Source organism: Bactrocera tryoni, chromosome 2 (assembly GCF_016617805.1).
Source record: "Bactrocera tryoni isolate S06 chromosome 2, CSIRO_BtryS06_freeze2, whole genome shotgun sequence".
Classification (NCBI taxonomy): domain Eukaryota; kingdom Metazoa; phylum Arthropoda; class Insecta; order Diptera; family Tephritidae; genus Bactrocera; species Bactrocera tryoni.
The window spans coordinates 8644324-8671865 of NC_052500.1; the positions used below are offsets into that span (position 1 = coordinate 8644324).

The following is a 27542-nucleotide window of genomic DNA, read 5'->3' on the forward strand; positions in this document are numbered from 1 at the left end:
GCAATTTGCGAGGATATAAAATGTTCGTTTGTACCCCTATCTTACTTGTTATTATTACGTTAACAAAACTTTAAATGTGTTATAAATACTACTTTAAAATATTACTTATACGCCATGACGCTTCGAGATATATTTGAAGCCATTAGTGTTGGTTTAAATAAAAAGTTATAAACCTAAAATATTGATGCAAAAATATGTATTTCCACAATAATTTGTCTATTGAGATATACAATATATGTAATATAAGGAATATGTGTAGACATCGACTTCTTCCTTCTGTTAACTCCCGTAAAAGAAATTGCTTGTGACAAAATTTTAATTTCTATGTTTATATATATTAAATATAAATATGTATATGTAAGTATATTCGTGCTATAATTTTCTTCTGCTATTATTTCAGCCAATATATTCCCTATTGCATCACTGAACCTTTGTAGAACGTTAGTTGCTCATCCGCCATGGGCTATCAATATCATAGCACTGCCGCATGGTTCTTTGATTACTTTTACATTTATTTCAGTTTCTTTTAATAAGAAAAATTCATTACACAGCACTTTTGAAGAAAAATAATTTACATAGAACTATCACTATATAAAATTGTATTAGTTTTTTTGATAATATCGTATCAAAATAAGTAAAGCTTCATTTAAAGATTCCCAGCGGAATAAACTACTCCGTCTGAACTATTATAAAGAAATTAAGATTCTGAAGTCGAATTTGTAAAATTTTTCAAGATTAAAAAAAAAATTTTAGAAGATCGCGCAAGCGCTGCTGATTCTATTGCATATATGTACAGCTAAAAAACTTTTTCGATACACAGAAGTCGCAGTTATTTTGAATGAAGAACATTTTATACGAAAATATTACACATAAAATTACCAAAACTTAAGAAAATTAGACACAAGTCGAGGTAAATACGTATACAACTACTATCTTCATTATTTATTTCTAGCTATTAGCAGGCTAGTTATTAAAATATTCATAAAGAAGTGTGGGCATTTTGCATAGAAAACCCTCCTTTAGTTGCCGTATAAGCAAACTTCATCAGCGTGAGCTTCGTCGGAATTGTTTAAAGTGTCGCTTTGTAGCCTGCCAATTCTGACAGCTGGAGTTCACAAGCGAAACACACACACATTGACAAGCAAGCGCTAGCATGCGAGCGCAGTTTTCGTCTGCGTCAAGCAAATACACTCAAGAAAGTAAATAAACATTGCATATGTATGAAGTGCACTAAAAGCAGAAAGCAAACAAGCACACACATACGCACGCGTATGCATACACACACATGTATGCCTAAACAAACATGACAGACAGAGAGCGATGCGAGTGTAAACAAACATAGTGCACCACTTGCACCAGGCACATGTATGCGCGTGTATGCATGTATAAGTGAATAACAGTTAGCCAAGGTAGCAGACAGTAGACGCACGGCAGACAGAGCGCTGACAAAGGTGCGAGGCTGTTAGCGGGGCAGTGAGGGATTGCAAGAACTCTCAAACTAGGGTGAACGCCAGGTAGATTACAGTAGCTTCAGTGGCAGCTGACGTTCAATTCATTTTTTGCCGGAGAATTTAAGCGACTGCAACGCATTTCGAGCGTGCAACAAGAGCGCTGGAGTTATACGCCAACTCATCAAACGCAGTAAAAATAAATAAACGCATAGTTGGGAAATGACAGCTGAGTGCTGATGATGCGCTGCGCAATATGGCAAGGTGTACGCTGAGTGCGCCTGTGTATATGCAACAGCAGCAGCATTAGAGCCATGTAGTCGAACGCAAAGTGGATGAAGTAAGGTCGCTGAATGTTCGTAAAGTTGAATTAAATATAGCCTCTGGATTTGCCAACGCTATTTACCTAACGTTAATGAAGTTGAGCATTTTTGCTTTTAATCGTTTTTCTTGCACACTCTCGGCATTCTTTGCAATTTAAAGTCAAATTCCGGCGTCTGCTAACGGCTGCCAGGCACAGCAAAGCAAAAAAACAAAAAAGCAAATATAAAATAAAACATAAAAAAGCAGCAGCGCTTTGCCATGGAGAATTTGCGCGTGCACAAAAAGAAATGCAACAAAAAAAAATATGAAAAAGTAATTAGTGCGCTCAAACGCTCAACAGTTGAGAAATGAGAATTTAAATGGAAATAAAACATGGCAAAAGGCAAAAAAGCACAAAAAATTACAAAAACACTGCAAATTAAAACAGAAATGGTGTGAAACATGGCAGAATGGGTATTTAAATGCGAATAAAAGTTATATGAATGGACAAAGAATTAAAATAAATAAAATGCGAAGTAGAAGCACGCACACAAAGAAAGTGTAAGGCAACTGTTTGAGCCACAAAGAAATCGGGAGAAAAAAATTGCAAATCAAAAACGCGAGTCAGGAAGTAATTATCAACGCAGAAATGGAAACGAGCGCTTGAGGCTTAAATTAAAAAGTAAATAACATTAAGACTTGAAAGATAATTATCTAGCAAACAGAAGATTGTGAAGGATGAAAATGGCGATGGCGATGGCATAAGGCGGCCCGCTTGAAGTATGCTGGGTCAGCGAAATACCTTAAGGAAATTTAGAGAAAAATTATATTTTTTTGCAAGGGATGCTGTGTAAGCAAAAATATTTATTTTAGGAGCAAACAAAAAGTTGATTAATGCCCGACATTCTTTTTGGTCTTTTTTTATAATTTCGATTTCGAAGATAGATTCTCTTCTCTTCTTAAATAAAAAACTTGACAAAAACTTTATTTTGTTCGGTCGGTTTGTATGGCAGCTGTATGCTATAGTTGTCCGATCTCCAAAAATCTAATCAGATATTGTAGCACTATTTTATTGTACAGTTCATACAAAGTTTTATAAAGATAACTCGTCAAATGAAAAAGTTTTCCTTACAAGCACTTGATTCCGGCCGTTCAGTTTATATAACAGCTATAAGCTATATTTACTCGATCTGAACAATTTCTTCGGAGATTACTCTATTGTCTTGGAAAAAATCCCATGCCAATATTCGTGAAGATATCTCGGCAAACGCAAAAGTTTTCCACACAAGGGCTTGTTTTTGGTCGTTCAGTTTGTATGGCAGCTACACGCAATAGTAGTCCGATACGAACAATTTCTTCGGAGGTTAAACCGTTGTTTTAAGCAATAACTCGTACCAAATTTCATGAAGATATCTTGTCAACTAAAAAAGTTTTCCATAGAAGAACTTGATACTGATCGCAGGCAAGCTGGCAGATATAAGCTATCGAGATCTGATTTTTGAAGGTTCGAGAATTGAGTAGCCTTCTGGGAGGAAAGTACGTGTTGAAAAATTACATAGCTCAAAAGCTGAAGGACAAGTTCTCATATACACAGATAGACAGACATGGCTAAATCGACTAAGCTTGTCTTGCCGATCATTTGTATTTACATATGTATATGCATTTCATAGGATCTCGAACGCTTACTTCTGCGTGTTACAAACTTCGTGGCAAACTTATCATACCAAGCGAATATTACATATTGGTGATATATAATATTCAAAACTGGCATACAGTTGAAATTTTTGTTAAAAAATTTCTAAAAATTGCAATAACCGATCGGAATTACAGAAAAGCCTGGATCTCTAATATTACAAAAAGGTAAAAATATATGCTAAGTTCAAATACTGCTACGATTCGTGATTAAAATCGCTTGAAAATATGCTGAAGGCGAAAAACGGACTGTAGGTTTATTAATTATTCTTTCAAACATTTCTTGATACTTTTATACAATAGTTATAGAGAGATAATCATAAAAACATCATTAAAGCGAGGTCTTGAATATTTACGCTATATACTTCCAAAAATTCTTGAAAACGAGAAAGATTAGAATTATATTTTGATTTTTTCTTGCATAATTATTTTACTAATTTGCTCTGCAACCAAATAAGTGGTATGTGTCTTAGCTATGTGAGGTAATTGTGGTTTGTGACTTAGCTATAATAATATAATTCAATAATTTAAATCTGTTCACGTTTCTGAGTATGAAAGATGAGACGAAATGTATAAAAGATGTACCAAAATGCGTTCGATTATACGCTTGATAGCAGAGCGACGATGCTAGCCTTGAACTCATTAACAGTGCGTTCAGGTTTGGCATAGGAGTGCTTTACGTCGCTGTCAATAGCATCGAGTGTCTTTGTGATAAGACTGGTTAGGTGCCAGGCCACAGCGGAATTGCAAGAAATTGTAAAGCTGATGAGCTAGCAAAGGAAAGGTACACTAGAACCGCTATCGGTAGAATGAAAACTAGTTGGTGCTACCGTATCCTCTTGTTTTCTACTACTAGATAGCTGAGCTTTTTGGCCCAATATCGATAGCAAGAGATATAGTAATCTCTTTGCCTTCAGTAAGGCTAGCCTCTTCCTAGTTGTGGGGCTTTTAGCAGTCTACTGCCTTCATAAAGGACTACATATAGCAGTACACGTACGATCTTTGATCAGCCATCTAACCTAGCCTAACCTATTCTATAAGAAAACCCCTCCATTTGTTTGAAGGACAATTTTAATAATTCTAATTTTTTTGGACAAATTTAAAAGATTTTACTACCATAGATTATATGCCAATGCTCAAATAAAGTACCAATAAGTAATTACTTTGTGGATTAAAAGACTATCCAAATGGCCATAAGAATCAAACGATGGGTCAAATGACGATCTTGGGAATACACCATATCTGCGACAACACTAGTCATTGATAGATTTTCACCGCCAACTTTAAATAAATTTGTATAAAAAAATATAGAATAATATGTTTTATATACATGAACATCTACCAAAAAGTCTAGCTGTGATCGAGAACTTTAAACATTTGCAGAGAAGCATGGAATACCAGGTAAATTGATAATTTCAGCATACTTTCAAGCAAATTAATTCTGCAAACACAGTCAAGCTTCGTTTATTTCAATTAAAGTATATTACGAAAAGTGTGTATTTAAATTAAAAATATAAAAAGTAAAAAAACATAAAACAAAAAAATCCGACTAAAGCAACGGAACTCCGGAAGGACAAAGAAAAAATCCAGGTAAATAAGCTGCCGTCTTTATTGTCAACGCCAGCGCACTTGCTAAGCTTACACAATACGAGAGTAGGATATATTAAAAAATAGGTAACGGTATGCAGGCGCAAGGTTTGTTGGGCCTTCGTATAATTGCAACGCCACAGGCTCATTTACAAAGCGCAGTGCACGAGCCATTCCCATTATCATAGCAGCGACCCATAAATCCGGCTCAGCGGGCAAATGACAGAAAAGAAGTAAATAACAAACGAGAAAATAAACTAAGAAATTATCAAACAGCGCACAAAAAAAAAGCAAATTAAAAGGAATGCAGTGCAAAGGGCGAATGTATGCCAAGATGAAAAAGGAAAACAAGAAGAATGAAAAAAAAAAAAAACAAATAGAAAAAGAAAAAGAAAAATAAAGGAAATAAATAAAACAAAGCGCGCAAATAGCTGCAAGCGGCACTATTTTAAATTTTAGTTGTTGCTGTTTTTATTGTCATTGCTGGCTATTTGCCGCTTACCTTGAGAAAAAATAAGCCACCTGCCGGCAGCGTAATCCTGTGGGATCCGGGCAGTATCTTCAGCGGCACACCATCCTTAAACCACTGTATTGTGGGCGTTGGTGAGCCCTCTGCTTTGCAATTAAGTGTCGCCGGTTCGTGCCGCGGCACCGTCGTATCTATCGGATGCTCCACTATCCGTGGCGGATGTGAACCTGCGAACGAAACGAAAAGAAATGAAAGAAATATTTTAATGCAAGCGGCGGCATTATGTGTAAATGTTAATAAAAAGAAGGCAAGTAACGGTAAAACGCAGTGATGCACCTATGAAAGTATATATGCATGTATGTGTGGGGTGAAGATAGCGCAAAGCGCAGCACTTTGGGAGAGAAGGCAGTAGGTGAGGCTTAAAGCGCAGCCACACTGCTGCTTCACCCTATCGTTGCCTACAATCGCGACGGCAACGCATACTATTATTATATACTTTTTTTTTCTTTTTCTTCAGATAGCTTCGTAGGAATTATAAACTTAATGCGAATTGCAAATGATCGCAATGTAAATTGCCAACTGCATTTCAGCACTTCCTTTGCCGCGCTAAGCTGCCGGTGGCATCAGCGAGCTGATAGCTTGCCATCGCTCCCGCCACATCCACTCACCGCCAGTATATGTGGCAGGCCACATGCAACATTGCCGCTGAATGCCACCACAACCCTGACTTCCTCTTTAAGGACGCACATCCTTAAGCAAATGCGCACTCACATGTGTTTGTTTATTTATTTTACTTTTATTTCCTTTATGGTTTTCATCATTCTTATGCACTCCTCTATCCTTTATCCCCTTTTTATTTATTTTCAGTATTGTAGTGTTTCAGTTGGTTACGAATTCCTTTACTGGCAACATTCTATGCGCTGCTCGTCGCGCATATGAGTGTCTCATTCAAGTGTTTTGCAACATGCCACATGCTATACGCTTTGTACGTGTTGCTCGTGCATTTTCAAGGTGCATTTTCAACGTTTCCGCTTGAGTTTACATTTGAATGAAAAATATCTTCACGCATATGGGTTTCCAATTAATCCAAGCAGTGCCCACAGACGCCTCTGCAGAGCCCCTGCAGACGAGCGGCATGTGTTATGCCGAAGTGCACTTGAGACTTAAGTGTGTGTACTTTGTATTTTGCGCTTTAGTACTTTCCAATTAAATTAAATATAAATCCGGTTTGCAATTAAAAAAACCGGAACTGATGTTATTTTTGGGATATTTGCAGAGAAACAAATTCCAATACTTCAATACTTATACAGACTTTCATAATAGTTTCAATGATATTCGTAATAACAGCAATGATGTTAACATCAATATCAAGAGCAATACCAACACCAGTATCATTATTAATACCAATACCAATATCAATACCAATACTAATTCCAAAACCAGTACCATTATTAATATCAATATCAATCCAATAGCAATACCAATATCAATACCAATACCAGTACCAATACCAATATCAATACCAGTAGCCAATATCAATATTAATACCAGTACCAATAACAATACCACCATCAATACCAATAACAGTACCAGTACCAATATCAATACCAATCAGTATCGCCATTAACAGAACCCATTATCTACATATGTATATACAAAATAGAAAGAAATATTATAACAAATATTGATACAATATTGACCAATACCAACACCAAGCAATACCAATACTTATGTCAATATCATTACTAATTTCAATACCAATACAAATCTCCCTTATTTTTCCCTATATGATGACATTACGAATACCAATTTGTATTAAGTATAATACGTTGAGAGGATCATAAAACAACCTTCAACGTAACTGAAGAGATTTAACTAGATTGACTCGCTTGGGAATCAATATTGACTTAACCAACCCAGAAAGTCCCGTGATCACTTCTAGCAAATAAGAGTGAAAGAAAGAGAGGAATATCTTGAGAGTTAATAGAGAGACATTGACAGGGTAGAAAGATCAACACAGAGAGCACGGAGAGAAAAAAAAAAGGTTTTGAGAATCATTAGAGAGAAACGGAGCTTGAGGTTGAGGGTTAAAAGGGATTTTTTTTTAAGAAAACTGAAGGCTAAAGACGAGATAAAGGAAGGGATAGCTTAATAATTAAAATATAGGTAGTGAGTGAATGAGAACATGAAAAGTGGCTATTAGAAAAGCTACCACAGAACGCGGAATTCGAGCTAAATAAAAAGGCTGTCTCCTGCTATATATGGCAGGTACAAAATAGTTTAAAAATTAATTAATACCAGCTTTATTACATTCATCTATCAGTTACTAAGCCTTAGTAATCACATCTTCTCTCCATAATCCTTACTGCGTGTAACCCACTTTCATTTTGAGTTACTCTACTTTTATAAACTTTGGCTTGAATTTTAAGTGCTTGCTTAAGAAATCGCAGTTAACTTTCTCCTATTTAGCATTCTTACGACAGCAATCTGCGACGCTTATAAACAGCATATGGCAGCCAATATTGCAAGAATGTTGCATGCATAAGAGGCATACAAGAATTCAACATTTTCTTACTACGCGCTTTTGTCAACTGCTCCAGTTCTCCAGTTCTTAACAATTTACATTTTCTCTTCTTTTCTCTATAAAATAGCTTGCCACATTGTCCTTTGTACGCAAACGAGTACACAAAGTTATGCATTGTTGGCATTACACAGTTTATATTCTTTGTAAATTTAGTGTGGCACGCGCGCGTTGCCAACACCTGGCAAACAACTTGCAACAAGCGATATAAAACGCTTGGCTTGACTTCAGCTGAGTGCCTGCAACATTGCAACTTGCAACGCGCTCGAAAAGTGGCTAAAATTGTGCACCGCTAAAAGGCGGCAAACCGTCCACCCTTGCTACCGTCCGTCCAACCGTGAGGTGATAAACAAAGTCGCACAAAGTTGCTGCCGCCGCTAAGTTGTGAAAAATTGTAAGAGGCAAGCTGGCGCGCACGAGCGCATGAATTTAACACAAACTTCTTTGTTGCATGCAAGCACGTGTAGCGGTCGGACTGAGCGGCGGCTAAGCACCGAAATAATTGTCAAAAGGTGGCAAGAGTAAACAAAGTCGACACGCGACTCAACGGACTGCCACGGTAAACGAGGAGCAGCGCAATTCCTCAAGTTGATTTTTTGTTGCATTTGCACATTGTTTTATTTTTGTTATTTTTGCTATTTTTAACTATTACTTTCTTGTTTGTAAACAATATTTACACATAATTTATATTTTCATAGCGTCGGCCTTTGTCATGTAAATTATGGGCTGGCCGAGGCGTTTGTGCCTGTGGTGAAGAAATGAAAAACAAAGTGGCAACATTTTCCTCAACTTTCCTACGAAAGTTTTCGCTTGTCACGCAATGGCGCGTGGAGTTAAAAATTGCAACGCGTTGACGGTCGCAAGCATAAAAGAAAATATAAAAAAATGCTAATGCTCAAAATTTATGGAGCATGGGCGCTCGGCGCAAGTAGCTTACCTTTTAGCAAATAAGCTTCTTTGTAGGCGCTCATTAATTATTGTGTGTCTGAGTGATTTGCAAGGCTAAGCAGCGCAAGAACTAATGGGTTAAAGTGAAAATTACTGTTATGCAGAGTTGCGTTAAATATAAAATTGCGACGGAGTTGAACGCAGTAGAAAAGTTAGACAAGAGCAACTCTAAGGGTGAGGGTTGTCGTTTTGATTTTTTTTGCCTTTTTCATTTTAAATCGCGGTATGCTAAGAGAATATATCTAACCCTTTCACTGCATTAAGAAGAAAATGTTTCTACGTCTGGGGGAAAAGTGCACACGAGATGCTCCTTTGTTTCCTTGGTGCCTTGCTATGGACATTTTCTGCAGTCTAATCATTCTGCGGGCGTGTGTCGGCACCAGACGCTGGCTAGTATTCCGATCATGTTCCTACAGTCTCTTCTATCGAGCATAAGTATTAATATTGTGTATTTCCAATCCAGATCACGTTTTCGGGTGTTAGTTGCACATCATTCTTGGTAAAAGTGAAGTTGCTTGCTTCTGGCAACACTTTCCACTGTTGTTCTGCTTCCTAAGACACTTCTGGCCGATATGCGATAAGTTGTTACTGCCTTGATTGGCTGACGTATATGTTGACAGCATATCCTCGCACCAATTTCTTCGTCCTTCGAGCCATCTGTATACATTTTTAGAGTATTTTTCTATATTCACTTTGAACCTTCTTTCTCAGTTGAAAAGTGGGATCATGTAGTCGGTCTTTGCCCAACCGCCATTATACACCGAGCTATGACCAAAGGTTCTATATGTAAATTATCCTGCAGCCGGTAGTCGAGTTTCCAGCGATGAGGTCTATAGGTAGCAGGTTTAGTACCAGTTCAAGAGCCGCTATTGGAGTTGTTCTGAAAGCTGACGTTACGCACCGTTATGCGAGTCTCCGAACCCTTTCCATTTGCTTGCGGAAGGTTGAATTCCGTACGCCTGTTCACCACACTACTGCACCGTAAAGCAGGATTGGTCTCACAACAGCTGTTTAGCACCAAAGCGTGAGAGATTGTCCCCAGCTTGTGCCCAGCATCTGTATACACGCATATAAAGCGGTGTTAGCTTTTTTCACTCTTTCTTCCACATTGTGCTTCCACAGTAGTTTGATGTTCAAGACTACCGTAAGGTACTTGGAGCTTGTCATCCATTTATCGAAGGGAACCTCCATAGAGAATTTTTGTGTTTTCTTGTGAACACAAGCAGATACGGGTTCAACCCCAGACTCGCTTGGGATTCTGATGTAATACAATCATAGTAGGTGATCATAGTACAGCTAATGGTCTGTAGACACCCACCGGTCATTCAGAAGACAATGTCGTCCCTTACCTTAGGGGCTTCGTCGTCCAAGTTCTTAGCAGTTTATTCACCACCCCAGTCCTCTACAAAGTTTTTGGGACATTTTCGTCGTCGTTCCAATCTGCTCTTATCCTTCTAGAGGTCAGAAGACTTCTGATCAATGCTGTATAGTAGGATCAACACCTATTGTGTGGATAATATTCAGAATAGATTCCGCAGAGACCTTGTTGAATGCTTCAGAATTTCCAGGAATGTTCCGAAGCCATATTCCTTATACTCAACAGCCCTTGCGACATTAAATACCAGTGTTTGGAGTGCAGTGTTTACAGATCTAGCCTTCGTATATACGATCTGCGCCTTGGACAAGCCTCTAGGAGGCGCTGCAGTTTGGTGTTTAGCATTAAACCCAACACATAAGCTCGGGGTTTTACGAATTAAGAAAATATTTTAGTTTCGATGCAAAATTAGAAAACGGAACAGAAATTTTCGTTTAGTGTTAAACACCGCTTATAAACACGGAGTTTCACGATGAAAAAAATGATCCCAACTTCACCCCAAAATTAAATAATGTACCTGAAAATGGTGTTTAACCTTAAACTCCATTTATAAATTCGAGTTTTATAATAAAGAAATGGTCCGAATTTCTGTGTAGAATTAGAAAATGGACCAGCACCGATAAAAATGGTCATTAGTTAAGCATAACAGTAGAAAATGAACCTGAAATTGGTGTTTAACAATAAACACCACTTATAAATTCAGTGTTTAATGATAAAACAATATCCGAGTTTATCGAAAATTAGAAAGAGAATCAGAAGTTGATGTTTATGCTAAAACAGCACTTATAACCTTGAAGTTAAAGACAAAAGATGGTCTGTTTTTCGATGTATAATTAAAAAATGAGCCAGAAATTGCGCCTTGAGATTAAACACCACTTTCAAACCCGTAGTTTAAAAACCAAAATTTGATTAATCATAAAGTTCGAGTTCACAGAAAGTGCCCAAATAAACCACACTGTGATGAGATGTGGATGCGACGTGCTACCCTAAAATTAAACTAGACACTTAATCATTCATGAGGAAGTTATATTAACTATTTCCACTTTTAATCAGCATTACTGTTAAAATTAAAAGGCCCATTGTGGCCGATAGTGTGTAAGTAATATGTATATTGCCACTAATAATGATAATTGTGCAACAAATTGTTGCAATTAATGATAATGTACAGCACAGCTATACTTGTACACATAGCAATATAGAAATACTTAAGCTTTAATACTAAGTCCAGTAGCTTCAACAAATTAGTCTCCGTCGGACTTTTACTTCAAAGTGGTCGCACTCAAAATGGCGCTGGACATTTTTGCGCTGTGTGCGCGTTTCAACTATCAACTCATACGCTACTTCTTCTTCACCAAGTTGTATTACAACAAAAGCACACAAAGGTTTGAGATCAGAGCACGAAATCGATACCTTCGACAATCAATACAATATGTAATGAATTTTATTGTCGCCGCATACGTTCTTTTTTTAACAGCGATGATATTGTACTTTTTCGCGAAATATTTGCAAAAGCCTCAACAGTTTTCGGAAGTAGAACTTTTTACCATGTATTACATGTCGTTAATATTAATCGTGCATATAAGCAGTTTGACGACAATTTTCTATCAAATGCAATGCAAGCAAACCAGTCAATTTTTGAAACGGTTTTTCAATCAGTTTTTGGAAATACAAGCCAATATTTCGCTGCTTTGTGGTCAGCCGCAAGGGAAACTTGAATCTCGCAGATTCTTATTGCTCTTATTTAAATATATAGTATTGCTTGTAGCTTTAATAGTATTTCCACGTACCTACAACATTATACTCGTAAATATTTTTATCTCTCCCGTCTTTGAGCTCGTTTATATCGCGAATTATATGGGGATTTTGAAACTGCTAATGTTGCAAGAAGATTTGCTCAGATATATTAAGCAGCAGGCTGAGAAACAACTGGCAAGCGAAACAGCTGATTGCACAGCCGAATGTCAGCGCATCAACGAAGCGCTTCGTGGCGCACTCGCTTTACGTACACGTTCGGAAAAACTGCTTATGAGTTTTTTAGCATATTTCGGTTGGTTCGAGAGGCTGCTTGTGCTCGACAATATATTATGTGTCTATCTCAGCAAAGAGTTCATTATGTGTGTCATTTATCAGGGTGCCGTTACTGGCGCTCTATTGCCAATGGTAGTCAAATATATTTTAAATCCATTGCTCATTGGCACGACCAGTGACATGTTCACGGATTTGGATGCAAAACTCAACACTTACTTCACTATACTTGTGGCAACACTGACGCGGCGTGGTCAAATATGCGCGGAGTGCGCTGAGTTGAAGCGTGTGGTGAGTAAAGATGTTTTCATGTGAAAATGTTTATAATAATTTTATAATACTTTTTTAGTTGGATGTTTATTTTTGTGGCAAGAATCTGCGCGCCAATCGCATTGCCATCTTTCGTGGATTTTATTGGTCGAGAGAGTATGTTTTCAATCTGCTGCATCGTCTCATTTTATTTGGCGTTAGTATGGCACAACTTGAATTAACGGATCATAATACTTGTAGATTTACATAACTAATAAATATGTGTGTATAGTATGTCATTCGTCCGAAGCATATTTACAACCCGAAGAGGAAATATTAAGTGTGCAATCGAGTTTGTAATAATCAAAAGTTCGTTCGTTTCAGATCCTATAAAATGTATATATAAATGATTGCCATGTAACGTTGTGCCGATTTAGGCATGTGTTTTGATGTGTCAGCATAGCTGTTCCTCTCTGTGTGTATATCATATACGCAAAGTAGTCCCAAAGTTTTTCAAATATCGATTTGAAATTTTGTACACGTCCATTTCTCAGCAAAATGCAGCTGATTTGTGGGAATGGCCGATATCGTACCACTATAGCTATTAGCTGTCATACACACTGAACGATCGGAATTAAATTTTTGTATGGAAAACTCCTTTATTTTGAAAGATATCTTTCTAAAATTTTTCTTGAGTTATTGCCTAAGATATCCGAGTAATCTCCTTATAAATCGTTCAGACTATAGTCTGTAGCAGTCGTACAAACTGAACGATCGGAATTAAGTTTTTGTATGGAAAACTTTTTTATTTGTCAAAATATCTACGAGAAATTGAGCACAAGTTATCACCAAGAGCAGCACTGCAATCCCTAGAAAAATTATTCAGATCGGACGACTATAGCATATAGCCGCCACACAAACAAGTCGGTCACATTCAAGTTTTTGTATGGAAAACCCTTTCACTTTTGAAGGGTATTAAAAGAGTTTGGATAAGTTGTAGTAAAATTTTCATGTGTCGTTATTTGCTCACATGTTTCAAGTGCATAACTCAAATACGCTTTGCTTTGATGTCAATGTAAAAAGATCAATTACAACCTAGAGGCATGTTGCCGCAAAATAATTAAAAAATAGCAAGCTGTTGACATTTTAACTACTGTAAAATTGTGCGCTTAAACGATAAAATCTACATGTGAGCGAACACACACACATACACACACACGAGCAAACATAAGTACATGGAAGTAAACATGGCACGTTTGTGAACGTAGCAATTACTGTGGCACGGCCATAAATGTTGTTGCAACAATGACAACAAGCAATTCGGCGAAACATACACACACATACGAGTATTACACACACACACATGCATCCAAAAGTCGTTGCATATTTTATAGTGAACGCCAAGCACAATTTGACCGGCGGCTATTCCATTTCCGCAGCGGCCATGATGGTCGCAGCGGTGCTCACACACACACACACATACATACGTAAGCAAATGACCCGTCCAATCGACGCTCAACGCTAGTGGCTTTGACAGGCATATCGCTGCGCAGCTTGTTGTTATTGCTGCTGTTGTTGTTGGTATGCATTATTATTAGTGTAGTTGTTGTTATTGTTGTATGTATGCATTATTATTACTGTGGTTGTTGTTATTGTTGCAGTTGTTGCTATGAACTTTATCTCAAATGCCGTTGCATGTTGATGCCACCATTCATTTTCGCTTGCCCCGTTTGTTTTTGTAACAACAACACAACACTAACAACAGTAACAACAATATGCGCGCAACAACACTTTATGTTATGTAATGCAATGTCAATTACAATTACAATTACTCGTGCAACATGCGCCGTTGAGCGGTGCGAAAATTGTTGCTGCCATGAATACTTGCAGCTGCAATAACAAAAACAAGAGCGGCGACAGCTAGAAGAATGAAGGCAGCAATAGTGGCCGTAATGATAAGGACAACAATGGCAACAAAAACGACAACAACAACAACATTATTGACAACAAACTCTACATCAACAATAACAACGACAGAATTCACAACAAAAACAACATTCAGTGGCCGGCATAATTGAAATTGTTGCGCTCACATGATGTTGTTATTGCAAATTGCACATAAATATACGGCTGCTGGCTTGCATGCATGCTTCCATATATGTACGTGTGTGTGTGTGGGTGTGTATGTGTAATCATTGCTGCTACAACTGTGTGTTGCCTGGCAGTTGCCTTGGCTCCGTTACACGACAGTTGCTTGTTTGCTGGTCATTTGGCCTGAAGGCTTAAAACGGTAACTGCTTTGTTTGTTGTTTCTTGTTGTTGCTGTTGTTGGCTGTACGTTATTTTTCGCTTTCATTTCATTTACTGTTGCATATTATTTCAGCTGTTGTCGTCGAGCTTGTTACTCCACTCGTTATGGCTATCTCTCACATGGCAGTGCTAGATTTGTTGTTGCTGCTTGTTCATATTGCAATTTCATTGCATGCAAATATTGTGGTTTAAAGATGCTGCACACTTAGTGTACCATAAATGATGAGGGAAATTATTCACTGTTCTTTGATTGAATGCGTTTACAACGAAATACGGTTCTTTTCAGAAACTGAAAAAGGGGATTGAAGGGTTCAGATGACAAGATTATTTTTCCCTCATTTAAGTTTATTGAGAGAATACCTTTCAAGTGACCGAAAAGATTATGAGAGTTCAGCAGTAAGCAGTCAAATATGATAGCGGTATTTTGGTACCTGTTCCGCTTCATCCTTTCATTATCAATTTTTTTCAGAACTGGGAAGACTCATAAGGAACCAATGAGAATCACTGAAAGCCATTGAAAACCGCGGAGAACCAGGGAGAGTCATTTAGAGCCATTGAGAATCAGAGAGATCCACCGAGATCCTGAGAATGCATTGCGAACCAGAGAAAGAACAATTTATAAGCGGAGAGAACCATGAAAAATCAGATGGAGCCATTGAGAACCAGAGAGAGCCACTGAGAACCTGAACTGGGAACCTGGAAAAACCAATCGAGATCGGAAAGAACCAGAACAAGGGAGAGTCATTGGGAACCAGAGAGAATCACTGGGAACTGGGAGGTCCTTGAGAGTCATGTATAGCAATTGATAACCGGCCGAGCCGTGGAGAGCCACTGAGAATCTGCTAAATCTATAGAGATTCTGGAGGGAGGTAACTAAGAACAAGGGAGAGCTACTGAAAACCAATGAGAACAACATAAATGTTATGAGAATCACTGAGAACACGGAACAGCCACTGAGAACCAGAAAGTACCAGGGAGAGTCACTGAAAATCAGAAAGAGCTATTGAGAATCAGAGAAAACCTCGTGAGAGAGCCATTGAGGAGTAGGGAGAACCACTGAGAACCAGGAAGAGGTATTGAGAAAAGCTCGAGTTTTCGAGAAGGCAGGAAAATCTATAAAAACCAATAAGTACCACTGAGTAATTAGAAAAGCCATTGCAGACCAATGATGACTGTGGAAGACTATGGAGTGGCACTGAGAACCGGGTAGAGACATTGAGAGCCACTGAGAATGATTTCAGTAATTCTAACTAAATATCTTTGGCTAGAACTACAAGTATGTATTGCTTTTTTCCCTCCTAACTGGCGATTTCAACGTGAAAAGCAGAACTTTTGCATTCTCCACAAGCATAGTCATGTCGAATCCGATACACCTTTCTAATTTCTAAAGCTTACATAAATTTGGTTAAAACTTAAGTTATCATTCAACCCAAATGAATAATTACATATTTATACATATTTTTCACAGCTAGGTTAGATTCAAAAAAAAAGGTGTTTGTCTGAACTAAATTCGCTGTGGTGTTTGCTTAACTAAGTTTGAACCAAACGGAAATTTAAAATGTTTTATTTTGTCTTCGACTTCCTTACTCTTCAAAATTTCCTACGAATAACTAATTGGTTTAGGAAGACACATGACCACCTCTGCTTTGTCTTCAAATACCATTAAGATTATTTGAAAATACGTTTGAAAAAAGTATTTCAATTTCACATCTGGCAACCGCAAAAATTTAATACTTTCGGCCATATAGATTGATGGTGACCTATCTAAAAAATTGCACCTACTACGCAAATACTTATAAACAACAAAACAAATATACAAATCGGTGCATTTATATATACCCTAAATATCTTTTTGTGGTTTATTTCTTCAATTTCTCACCGCAATATTTCCGTGCATTTCGCCGGAATGCCATTACGACGGCATATTTGCTATACTAGTTAGACTACATGTTTTTGTTGTTGGTGTATGCATTTTTGCTGTAATTTTTCACTTCATATTTTTATTTTCCTACCATTTTTCTTGCCATTATTTTCTGCTTGTTACGGCAGTCCTTGTACATTTGTTGCATGCGTGTGGCATGTTTTGAATTTCCGTCTAACAGTCAGGCAATTTATAAACATTTTTCCCACAGCTTTATTTGATGCAACTGCAAACTGTGCTTGGCACTATTTATTTACTAACCACTTTTCAGCAGTTGCCCTACTTTGTAGCAAGTGACTTTGTGAAATTGTTGTTAAATTTACAATTCGTTACAAAATTGTTGCAAATTGCTTTGAAATGAGAACAGTGCGTAAAAATGCCTACTGTGGGATTGAGTGAAATATGTTGCGACGGCCATCTTTCAATCTGGAGAAAATGTGTTTTTATAATTTAATAATTTTTATTAATTTTTTCTGTGGTTTGTAAAATAATTTGTGTTGCCTCGGAGGAGTGGAGGAATTAGGAGTATATAAGAGAAAGTTTTTCCTTTTATGATAAAAAGAATGATATCTTGTTTTGTTCTATTTTTTTTTTAGGCTTGATTACGGTTAATATTTCGTTCACAGTTGCGTGAGAAACTGAGCAAATAAGGTATTTGTCTTAACTAGATTCAGTGTGGTTGTTGTCTATGTAGACTACACTGTGAGTTCTACGTTATTGATAAGGGTTTAGACTTACTTAAGGGGCACACTTAGTGAGAATTTAAAAAGAAATATTGTGTGTACACACCTGATTCGATCTCTAACGAATTTATTGTGCATGTTTTGTATTTAATTTTCCATAATATTATCAATCATTGTTTTGATTTGATCAAATTTGCCGGGCCAAAACGAAAAAAATATTTGGGCAAAGATAATTTTATTTTAAATTTTTTTTTTGTAATCTTTCAAAAATGTTCGAAGTGAAAAGAAAAGTTTAAATAATTGGAATAAGAAGCGCGCCATATTTAGCTTTTTGCCTAGCTAGGTAAACGTTGCTAACTGAGGAAGAGCTTATATGTTTTAAGCCAAAAATCAGTTCTACCAAACTCTGTCCGTAAACAGTATCGATTCGGATAGGGTTGATCGAGAAGAAACTTTCACGAGTGTTTGTTTCATCTACTCTAACTATTTTTGTCAGTTATGGGTATACCCATATTTTGAGAAAGCTGCCATTCTTCGGTATGACTTTATGAAGAAATTCAAATTTTTTTATGCAAAATTAGACGTCAGACAAATTTTGACTTTCAAGTTAATCAAAAATGGTGTATTAAGAATATTTTGAGACAAAATTTTTTCAAAGTATAAAGAAAAACTCGATCTAAGCTGTAATACCCTTCACAGGTGCATTTCAATAGTAACAATAACGGCCGACGAACAAATTTTTTGAAGATATCTGTTCAAAACCAAGTTTTCCATAGAAGAGGTTAATTTTGATTCATCAGTTTATCTAATAACGGTGGTACCGTTACGTGAATAACTTCTTAGGAAAAAAGTCCATGTGTATTGCTTCAGATCGATATGCCAAAATTTAATGGTTGAGTTCCCACATATATATACAGAGAAAGAAGCACCCGGTCATACTGAAGAAATAGGGTATCCGATGTTTCCTTTGTAACAATTTTGGTACATGTTCGTTGTATAAAAAAATTAAATTCATTCCGACTATTTTTTGTACGGGAAACGTTTCATATAAACTTGTGTACTTGCAAAGTAAATGCCGAAAAATTGTCAACCTTTTAAATTTCCATCAAACTAAAATTGTCCTCCATTCAATCATTAAGTTTATTTACACACTTAATTTGGCAATGCGAAACGCAGTCGTTTGACCTTTGCCCTTAGTCATTTGTGTATTGGGATTTTCGGTTGAGTTTCTGTTGATTGCTGGTCGCTGCTAAACATTCGCAAAGTAGCGTCGTGTTGTTGTGTTTACAAAACAACAAAACAAACAAATAAAATTTGGTTTTGTTTTTATTTTTAGCTTTGCAAATGTGCCAACAAGTCACATGCTATGCCGAGCAATCAGTAAAAATGGCAGAGTTGAGCGAAAATACATGCAAGAACAGCGACGAAAGCGAGCAAAATGGAAGATGAAAAAAAAACAAAAGTAACCAACAACAATAGCAACTAAGGCGTAGATTTAAAGACATTTTCAAATTAAGCTGTGCTGTTGAAAGTACAAAACTAACAACAACAACAATATTGACAACTGCCTCTGCTCAACGGCACAAATGCAAAAAATGCAAAATGTTCTGCGGCCATGTTTACATTTTTCGGACTGCGCCATACACCGCTCACATATATGCTTTAACCTTTTCGCCGCGCATATACTCATGAGAACGTCTGCAGGCTTGTTTGCTTGGCAGCGAGCGTTGTTTTCACTATTTTGTGTTTTTTTTTTGGATTTTCTTGACCCCTGCTTGTTGTCAGTTTTTTATTCTCGAGTAATTTTTTGTTATGCTAAGGATATGTTAGGGTGAATATATCCATACCGACAACATAAGCATATATTCACACACACATAAGCACGCTGCAACCCTCACGTTCACACACACACACACAAGCACGCTTACAATCCCTCTAATTTCGAAGAATTTTGTTTTTATTTCCTGCACTAATTTTGCCGGCAGCGTCAGCGCCACCTTTGCACTCAGTCATCAGTCACCACCCGCGTTGATTTGCTGCATGTTAAAAACTACAACAACAGCGACACACTGCATGTAATGTTATTTTACACTCATCGTCTGCTGCGTTTTGGTTTTGGTTTGATTTTTTGTTTCATGTTGTTTAGCTCGCTGGTTGCCTGGTTCGTTGACTATTTTGTTTGTCAGCTGGTCAGGCCGGTTGTTCGGTTGTTTGGTTGCGTGGTTGTCCTGTTGGCTGGCTTGTTAGTCTATCGTTAGATTGGAGCTTGTTTCATTTTATTTAACTGGGAGTGCCCTGTGGCTGTGTTCAACACGCTCGCTGGGTATGCTAAAATAAAAGCAACACGGTCTCCCTCTGCTGTTTACTTTGCTTGCAGTTACGATGAAAAAGCGTAGAAAAGCGGTCGTATAGAGAAACACCCACATATGGGGTTTTCGGATGAGTCAGCACAATGTTATGACATTGAAAATGTTTTGCTGAAATTAAAAGTCTATTCTCTATTGAATGTGAAGTTAGAAGAGTAAAGGTATGCTAGGATATAACTTCAAATTTAACTGAATTGAAAAAATGTGAGTTTTTAGAAAAAAACGGAAGCAAACGATAACTTTGGCGCTAACAAAGCTATGAAATTCTTCATAAAGGACTTTCTTGCTAATATGCCAAAGTGACGCGATCAGAATAATATGTTCGGAGATTGTAGCTCTGCCTTCGCAAATAATTTGTTGTAAATTTTATGATGATATCTCGCCAATAAAAAAGTGTTCCACACAAAAACTTGGTCTTGATCGGTCACTTTTTATGGCAGCTATATGCTATAATGATGTATACGTGATATGTAGAATTGTGTTGTCCCGGGCATATTTTCATACAAAGAGCTTTTCCAAACAAGTACTTGAATATCTGCGATCAATTTATGTGTCAACTACACCCTATAGTGGTTCCTTGCGCAACTTGCGTCTGCTTAGTGCGTAGAGCATATTGTTTTTTGTTGTTCAGTACCATATACATCCTTGTAATCCCGAACTGCTCTATTTTATTCCTTAGAAAGTCTGGCTTTTAACCAAAACATAGTTTATTATTCTCGATATTGCTCTCATGAGAGCGGTACTCATATACTACACAACTGGAATAATATTTTCAACTTCGAAAACAACAACAACTTCGATCTTGAAAATAGGATATAATATCGTTTGATATGTGACGAAGAGTTCGAAACTCTCATGAAGCTACTGAGGATAAATATTGATGCAAACGATATTCTATATATTGCCCAAGTTGACTTCACATGATTAGTAACGGGTTTTTCAAAACGGGTTTACAAAATTAGACCGATAGGGACAGCAAACGATTCTATATTTTTTCCCGCTCTTTTTCACATTCCTCTTCAGTAGGGTTCGCCATTTCATCATGGAAAGAAATGCGATCTAAGAGAAAAACGGTTTGGAATATCACTTAAATCCTTTATTTCTGTGAAAGTACATTCGTACGTACTTCTTGAGTCACCATTGCATCCTGAAAAAATTCTTCTTGCGTGATGATCAAGACCGGCACGTTTCTGTGGATGGGAATCGCTCCCGCTCAATGACAACCGAATATTTTTGATCCAAGTTGGATGATATGGACTTGGACAATATGTGGTTCCACCAGGACGGCGCCACAAGCCACACAGCGTATGTCACAATCGATTTATTGAAAACCAAGTTTGGTGAAGGTGTTATCTCAGAAAATGATCCAGTCAATTGGTCGCCTCGGTCATGCGTTTTGACGCAGTTAGACTATTTTCTTTGGGACTATGTCAAGTCTATGGCCTATGCCATCAAGCCAGCGACGATTGATGAACTTCGTACGAATATCGAACATGAAATTGCTGCTGATCGGCCGATTTATGCTTGAAAACCGTCAAAAATTGGGTTCGGTGTCTGGACTTCTGCAAACGTGTTCATAGTGGCCATGGAAAAGTAATCGAATTCCATACATAATGACACTTTAATGTTGAGCTGTTTAGTTGAAGAGACCGAAACCCATATCGTCGTCTTCCTCGGACTCCGACTCCTTCTTTTTGACTTCTTTCTTCTGTATGTACTTTCACAGGAATAAAGAATTTCATTGATATCATAAAATCGTTTTGTAGCGCTCTAAATGGAAAACCCTATCGTTGCCTACTAAATCAATGCGTTAAACGGTTGGAATTAGAACAGGATAATCAACGTGAGAGAAAAATAACCACCTTTAGTTATTTGATGAATTTTTATAAATCCAAAAACAAATGCTGTTTAGCATATTTTTCGTATTAGGAGCAGAGACACTAGTCTAAGGGGATTCTGTAATGTTGTCAGCAACATTTTCCTTTCGTTATTAATTTTACTATTCCACTAGATTATAAAAATTACTATAATTATAATTTTTACTATTCACACTTTTTAGGCACTATTCTTATAAAGTCGAACCAGCGGAACTCAAGTCATTAAAGCTAAACTTATGTATGTAACTTTAAAAATAAAATGATGTATAGTATATAGGAGAAGATACGAAAAGGTACCATATGTATGTAATATGTTCTCAATTAAACTTCACCTCTTTCTTCAATAATTCCGTCAAAATATTGTCTCATAACATTTGAGGCATGACTAAGAATGACTTTTCTTCTGACACTAAGAAAAATTTTGGTTTTATATGTATGTTAAGGTTAGTCCAAGACAACGAAGAATATAAACCTATAATATATAAAAACTCTCTTTGTTAAATATACGGCATTAAATTTATGCTTTAACAATTTTTTGGTCTCATTTGATATAATATTTATAATTTCATATAATCTAGACTTCAATTGAGCTCTTTTGCATTTCGAATTTTTCACTGTAATATTTCACTTATCATTTCTTTTGTAAGACTTTTACTTATAATGCCTGCATCGAAACTAAAATTCCATACGCAGCGCATAAAAGTATGCTATAGTATTTGTCATTCCCCTTTAAAATGTAATTTCTTCATGGATTCACTTCAACAGCACGAAAAAATATGTTTTCCCTCGCATGCTCAACTGAACAAAATATTGTCGAATAAACATTGGACACACACACACACATACATGTATGCATTATATATTGTGTGTTATGTAAGCAAACACATGTAAGTATCTAACATAAACAAACAAAGACGAAAAACGTCACCAAAATTCATTGAACATTTTGAGGGGCGCTCGACCGGTGACACGCAATATTTAGAAAAGCAGAAAATAGTGAAAAAAGAAACAAGAATATAAATGAAAATATTTGTTCAATTGGTATTTACGCCCTTTTGAAGTTTTGTATTTCATTGCATCACCTAGCCAACCGACCGAACTACACCCCCAAACTACGCCTTCTGCTTGCATGCGCGCCGGCTTGCGCAGCAGGGAAACACGCCTAATGGGTGTATATTATATGTGAGTGTGTGTGTGTGAGTGTGACTGTGGCTTTGTTTGTTCCTGCCTGTATGCACACGGCTTTCTACATGCTTTTTTTTGGCTTTTCCATAAATTCTGTTTGTCAAGGGGGAGTCCTTCGCAGCAGTGGTTTATTTGTTCACTTACTGTCCAGTCCACACATTGTTGTTGCTGCCATTTGATCTACTTGCAGTGTTGTCTCTCTACTCTATTTGTTTGCATTGTTTTCATTGTCATTTCATAATGTTAACAATGATTCATAATTTCTCAAAACTCGCTTGTCATTTGCCCTAAACACCCTGTTGAGTGATTGCGCATGGCGCTGTGTGTGTAGTTGTAGGCGTGCGTGTGTGTTTGTTTTTAGTGTTGGCGCGCGTGATATGTCAACAATTATCGTAATTGAAAGAGTGTTAGACTTCTTGACCGATCAGTTAGTGTATTGGACAGTCTGCCTGCATGTCTGCTGTCCTTCCTGCCTTTTAGTCTGTGACAGCTATGAGAAATGTATTATTTTTGGCTGCACTTACTCATATGACTCAGATTTGTTTATGTTTGGGTGGTTTTATGGCCAGTCATATATATGTGTGATGATAGGAAGGGAGGTATATTTACAGTTTTGTTCCTTGAAAATGTGCGGAAATTTGCTGAGACAAAAATTTTGTAGGGAAAAATTGAAGAAGTGAACGATTTCATTTTTCATAACTTAAGTTTCAGAAAAGGATGTGAAAGTTTTATTTTAAGAATCTTAAATCAATTTAAAGAATTGTTAGTGTTCAAGAAAACAATCTAACCAATTTATGAGGTATACATAAAAGTCATTTTTTTTAACAAAAAAAAAAACAAATAAAAAAAATTTTCAACCTTTCATATAAACTAACCTCAATTCTATTCACTGGAGAAATGTCAAATCGTATAAAAGAAACTTTCTGGAATTAGATCTCTAGTAATTCAAAACCTCCTAGGATTATTTAAGACTCTAGATTAAAGAGTCTTGTAGAAAATAGTTGAAATGAAGCTATTGGAAGCCCTCAAACCCTTCAAATGAAACGACGACGTTAACCTGGGAAGCAGTAGGAATGCTTCCAAGTCTGTGGGAAAGAGCGAGTCTGGAGGTGGTGAACCGCAGCAGTATTCCATAGGTGCCCAAAGCGAAGGTAACCATACCTCGCGTGGTGGACCCGGAACATGCTCTGCAGCTGCTACAACGACAGAATCCGACTATCGACTGGAGGGTGGTAAGGGTGGCGAAATCCATCAACGAAGATGGAGGCCAAAGCTGCATACTCCAGATCAATAAGCCGGCAGTGGATATTCTATACGCAAGGTTCGGGAGGATGGCGTGGGCCTTTGGAAACGTGTTCCTTCGCCTTAAGAAGCGCCATCCCGCGGACGGCAACAAAAACACGTTGGAGACGGCTGAAGTAGAAAAGGATCTCGGCATAGAAGAGATTCGGGCTATTTTAGTTGTTCTACAGGAAATGGAAATGGAGAAAGAATCCAGCAAGCTATCTGCTGGTTCAAAACCAAGAGCTGAGGTTACTCCAGGTGAACCTCCACAAAACTAAGGTCGCCTCTACCGAGCTTCTTCTCAATTTAGAGAAAGGCGGCTACGAATTGGCTTTAGTCCAGGAACCATGGATTGCATCGGGTAACGTGGTCGCTGGGATGAAGTGACAAAACTACGCAACATATACCCCGAGCGTAATTAGACGAGACTGTAGGAACATGCTGGGAATTCTAACTGACAGATCGAGAACACTGCAGGAAATGTGTAGAGCAGGCTATCAGAGAAACAATGGATCAAGTTTAGACCTTAATTTTTTTTCGACTTCGAAATAATTCAACTCGTGGTTGGCGAGACACTGTTATCAGTTATATACGTATAAGTACAGGAACATAATACCCAAAGTTAACTTTTAAACACCTCCACGAATTATTTTTCAGGCACACACAACGTCATAACCCGCAATCCAAGCACACAAGTACGGTAGCAACTCAGCGAAACTGGAAATCCCTATCAAATACACGACCGCTTCATCATCATTAAATATGTAGTTGGCGAAAATTGTATGCAAACTTTCGCAAAATACCGCCACACTTAATTTGCGGATAACGACACACAGCAGGCTATTGGCCAAATAGCACAAGTACACTCACACTTATTTATTACTTTAATCAAGTTAACTGTAATGAGAATTTAAATGCCCAAAAGTATGCCACTAGGATGGCACATAAATTTATTTGGCCCAAAGCCTAGTCAAAAAACGCGAGCCTAAACAAAAACAACGGTAACTATTTAGAGCAGCACAATAAAAATAAATGTGTTGCTGTATTTGTTGTTGGCAAATAGTTGCATGTGCCAGTTTCAACAGCAGCAACGGATGCCGACACAGCAAACCGCTTTAAATCACTCAAAATACGACACACCAACACCAGCAGTTGACGCGTATCAACAACACTTACATATGTATTTAAACAAACACACACACACTATCATGTGTGTCGATGCATATGGGAACTAGCAACAGAGAGACCACAAAATGCTAATTTCTCTAAGAATTTATGAGCGAAACAAATAAATATTGTTATATCATATACACGTATATAATGTTGTTGCTTTTGCTGTTGTCACAAGCATGCTCGAGTAAAAGCTGTCAAGTAACACTATTTTAGTGGCGTTGCAACGCATGAACCTACACAAACTGACCCAAAACAATAATTTTCATAGCGCCCAACCAGGCGTATGAGCAACATTAAAGTTCAGGCACCGCACGCCCGGCTGCACATATACACTTGTATGAAGTGTGGCTTTGAAGGGTTCGCTCGTTTAGGTGGCAAAAATATTTCACTGAACGAGCTAACGGTCTGTGAGAGCGAGTTTGAAGTGTTTTTATTGTTGGTACACACATAGTAAAAAGCGTAGGCGATATGATATGACACTCCAGGAATACTTTTATTTTTTATTTCAGTTTATTTAATTTATTATTTAAATACTCTTTGCTTTTGTTATACCTTGAGTATCATATTCAATTGTAGTTGTAGTTGTTTCCCGAACATGACGGCCAAAAGCGCAATAACTCAACGATCTTTTACAAGTACAGTAGTTTAAGTATCTCTCACTGAATTGCAGAGAACAGAAATTAAAATTGAAATTATATGAAAAAAAATTAAAATTTAAATAAAAATTAAATTTAAAATTATAATTAAAAATTAAACTAATATTAAAACTTAATTATAATTAAAATGAAATTGAAATAAAACAAAAATTAAGATTAAAATTGGGATAAAATTAATGTTAAAATTAAGATTAAATTTAAAAATAAAATTAAAATTAAAGTCAAAATTAAAATTAAAAATTAAAATTAAAATTAAAATTAAAATTGGATTAAATTTGAAAGTAAAATTAAAACTAAAACTAAAATTAAAATTATTAAAATTAAAAATTTAAATTAAATTAAAATAAAAATTAAGATTAAAATTGGGATTAAATTTGAAAGTAAAATTACTACTAAAATAAAGATTGAATTTTAAATAAAACTTAAAAACAAAATTAAAACTAAAACTAAATTTAAAATTAACAATAAAATTTAATTGAAGTTGTTGTAATATTAAAAACAAACTGATATCAAAATAAAAATTAAGTAAAAACAAAATTTCAAATGTAATTTTATATATTATTTAATTTTAATTTTAATTTTAGTTATCTTAATTTAAAATTTTTATTTTAATTGGAATTTAAATTTTTAAAAATTAAAATTAAAAAATAATGTAAGAATTAATATCAAAATTAAAATCAAATTAAGGTACAATAAAACTTAAAATTCAGATGGCAATTCAAATAGAAATTTTAATTTAAAATAATTTAAAAATTTTCAAATAAAATTAAATTTAAAATTAAAGTAAAATTAACATTAAAATTAAAAGAGAAATTAAAATTAAAATTATATTGAAATTTAAGTATATTATAAATAATAAAGTTAAAAATTAAAATTAAAATAATTAATAATAATTAAAATTTAGGTAAAATTAAAATTAAAAACTAAATTAAATTTAAAATTAAATATATTTGTAATTAAAATAAACTGATTTAAAATTACAATTAAATTTAAGACTAAAATTAAATTCTTAGTGAAATTTGAAATTAAAATTAAAATTAACATTAAAAGTAAAATAAGTTGACATTGAAATTACAAATAAATTAGTGAAAAAAATTAAGTTAAATCCAAAATTTAACCAAAATTAAAGTCATAATAATAACTGCAATTAAATTTAAAGAGAAATTGTAAATTAAATTTAAATTAGAATTAATAATAATTAAATTGCAAATTATATTCCAATTAAAACTTAAACAATTTCTGGAGAAAAATAAATTTCAGTACAAAATTTAAAGTAATCTACGCAATTAGAGCAAATATTTGCCTTACACAAGCAAAACTCTGGCCAAAAACTCATTTTCACAACACACTGCTGCTCCTACATTCCTGACTCTCTCGAGACAAATTGCAAGTTAAGCGCAAAATTTATTG

General features: G+C 36.1%; 1 protein-coding gene across 1 annotated transcript in view; it reads right to left on the minus strand.

The window, feature by feature from the left end:
- Positions 1 to 27542, minus strand: part of LOC120767848 (roundabout homolog 2) — a 174106-nt gene that overhangs the window by 68951 nt on the left and 77613 nt on the right. The window contains exon 2 of the mRNA XM_040094147.1: positions 5533 to 5726. Within this exon, the coding sequence (XP_039950081.1) occupies positions 5533 to 5726 (194 nt within the window). The remainder of the gene's footprint in view (positions 1 to 5532; positions 5727 to 27542) is intronic.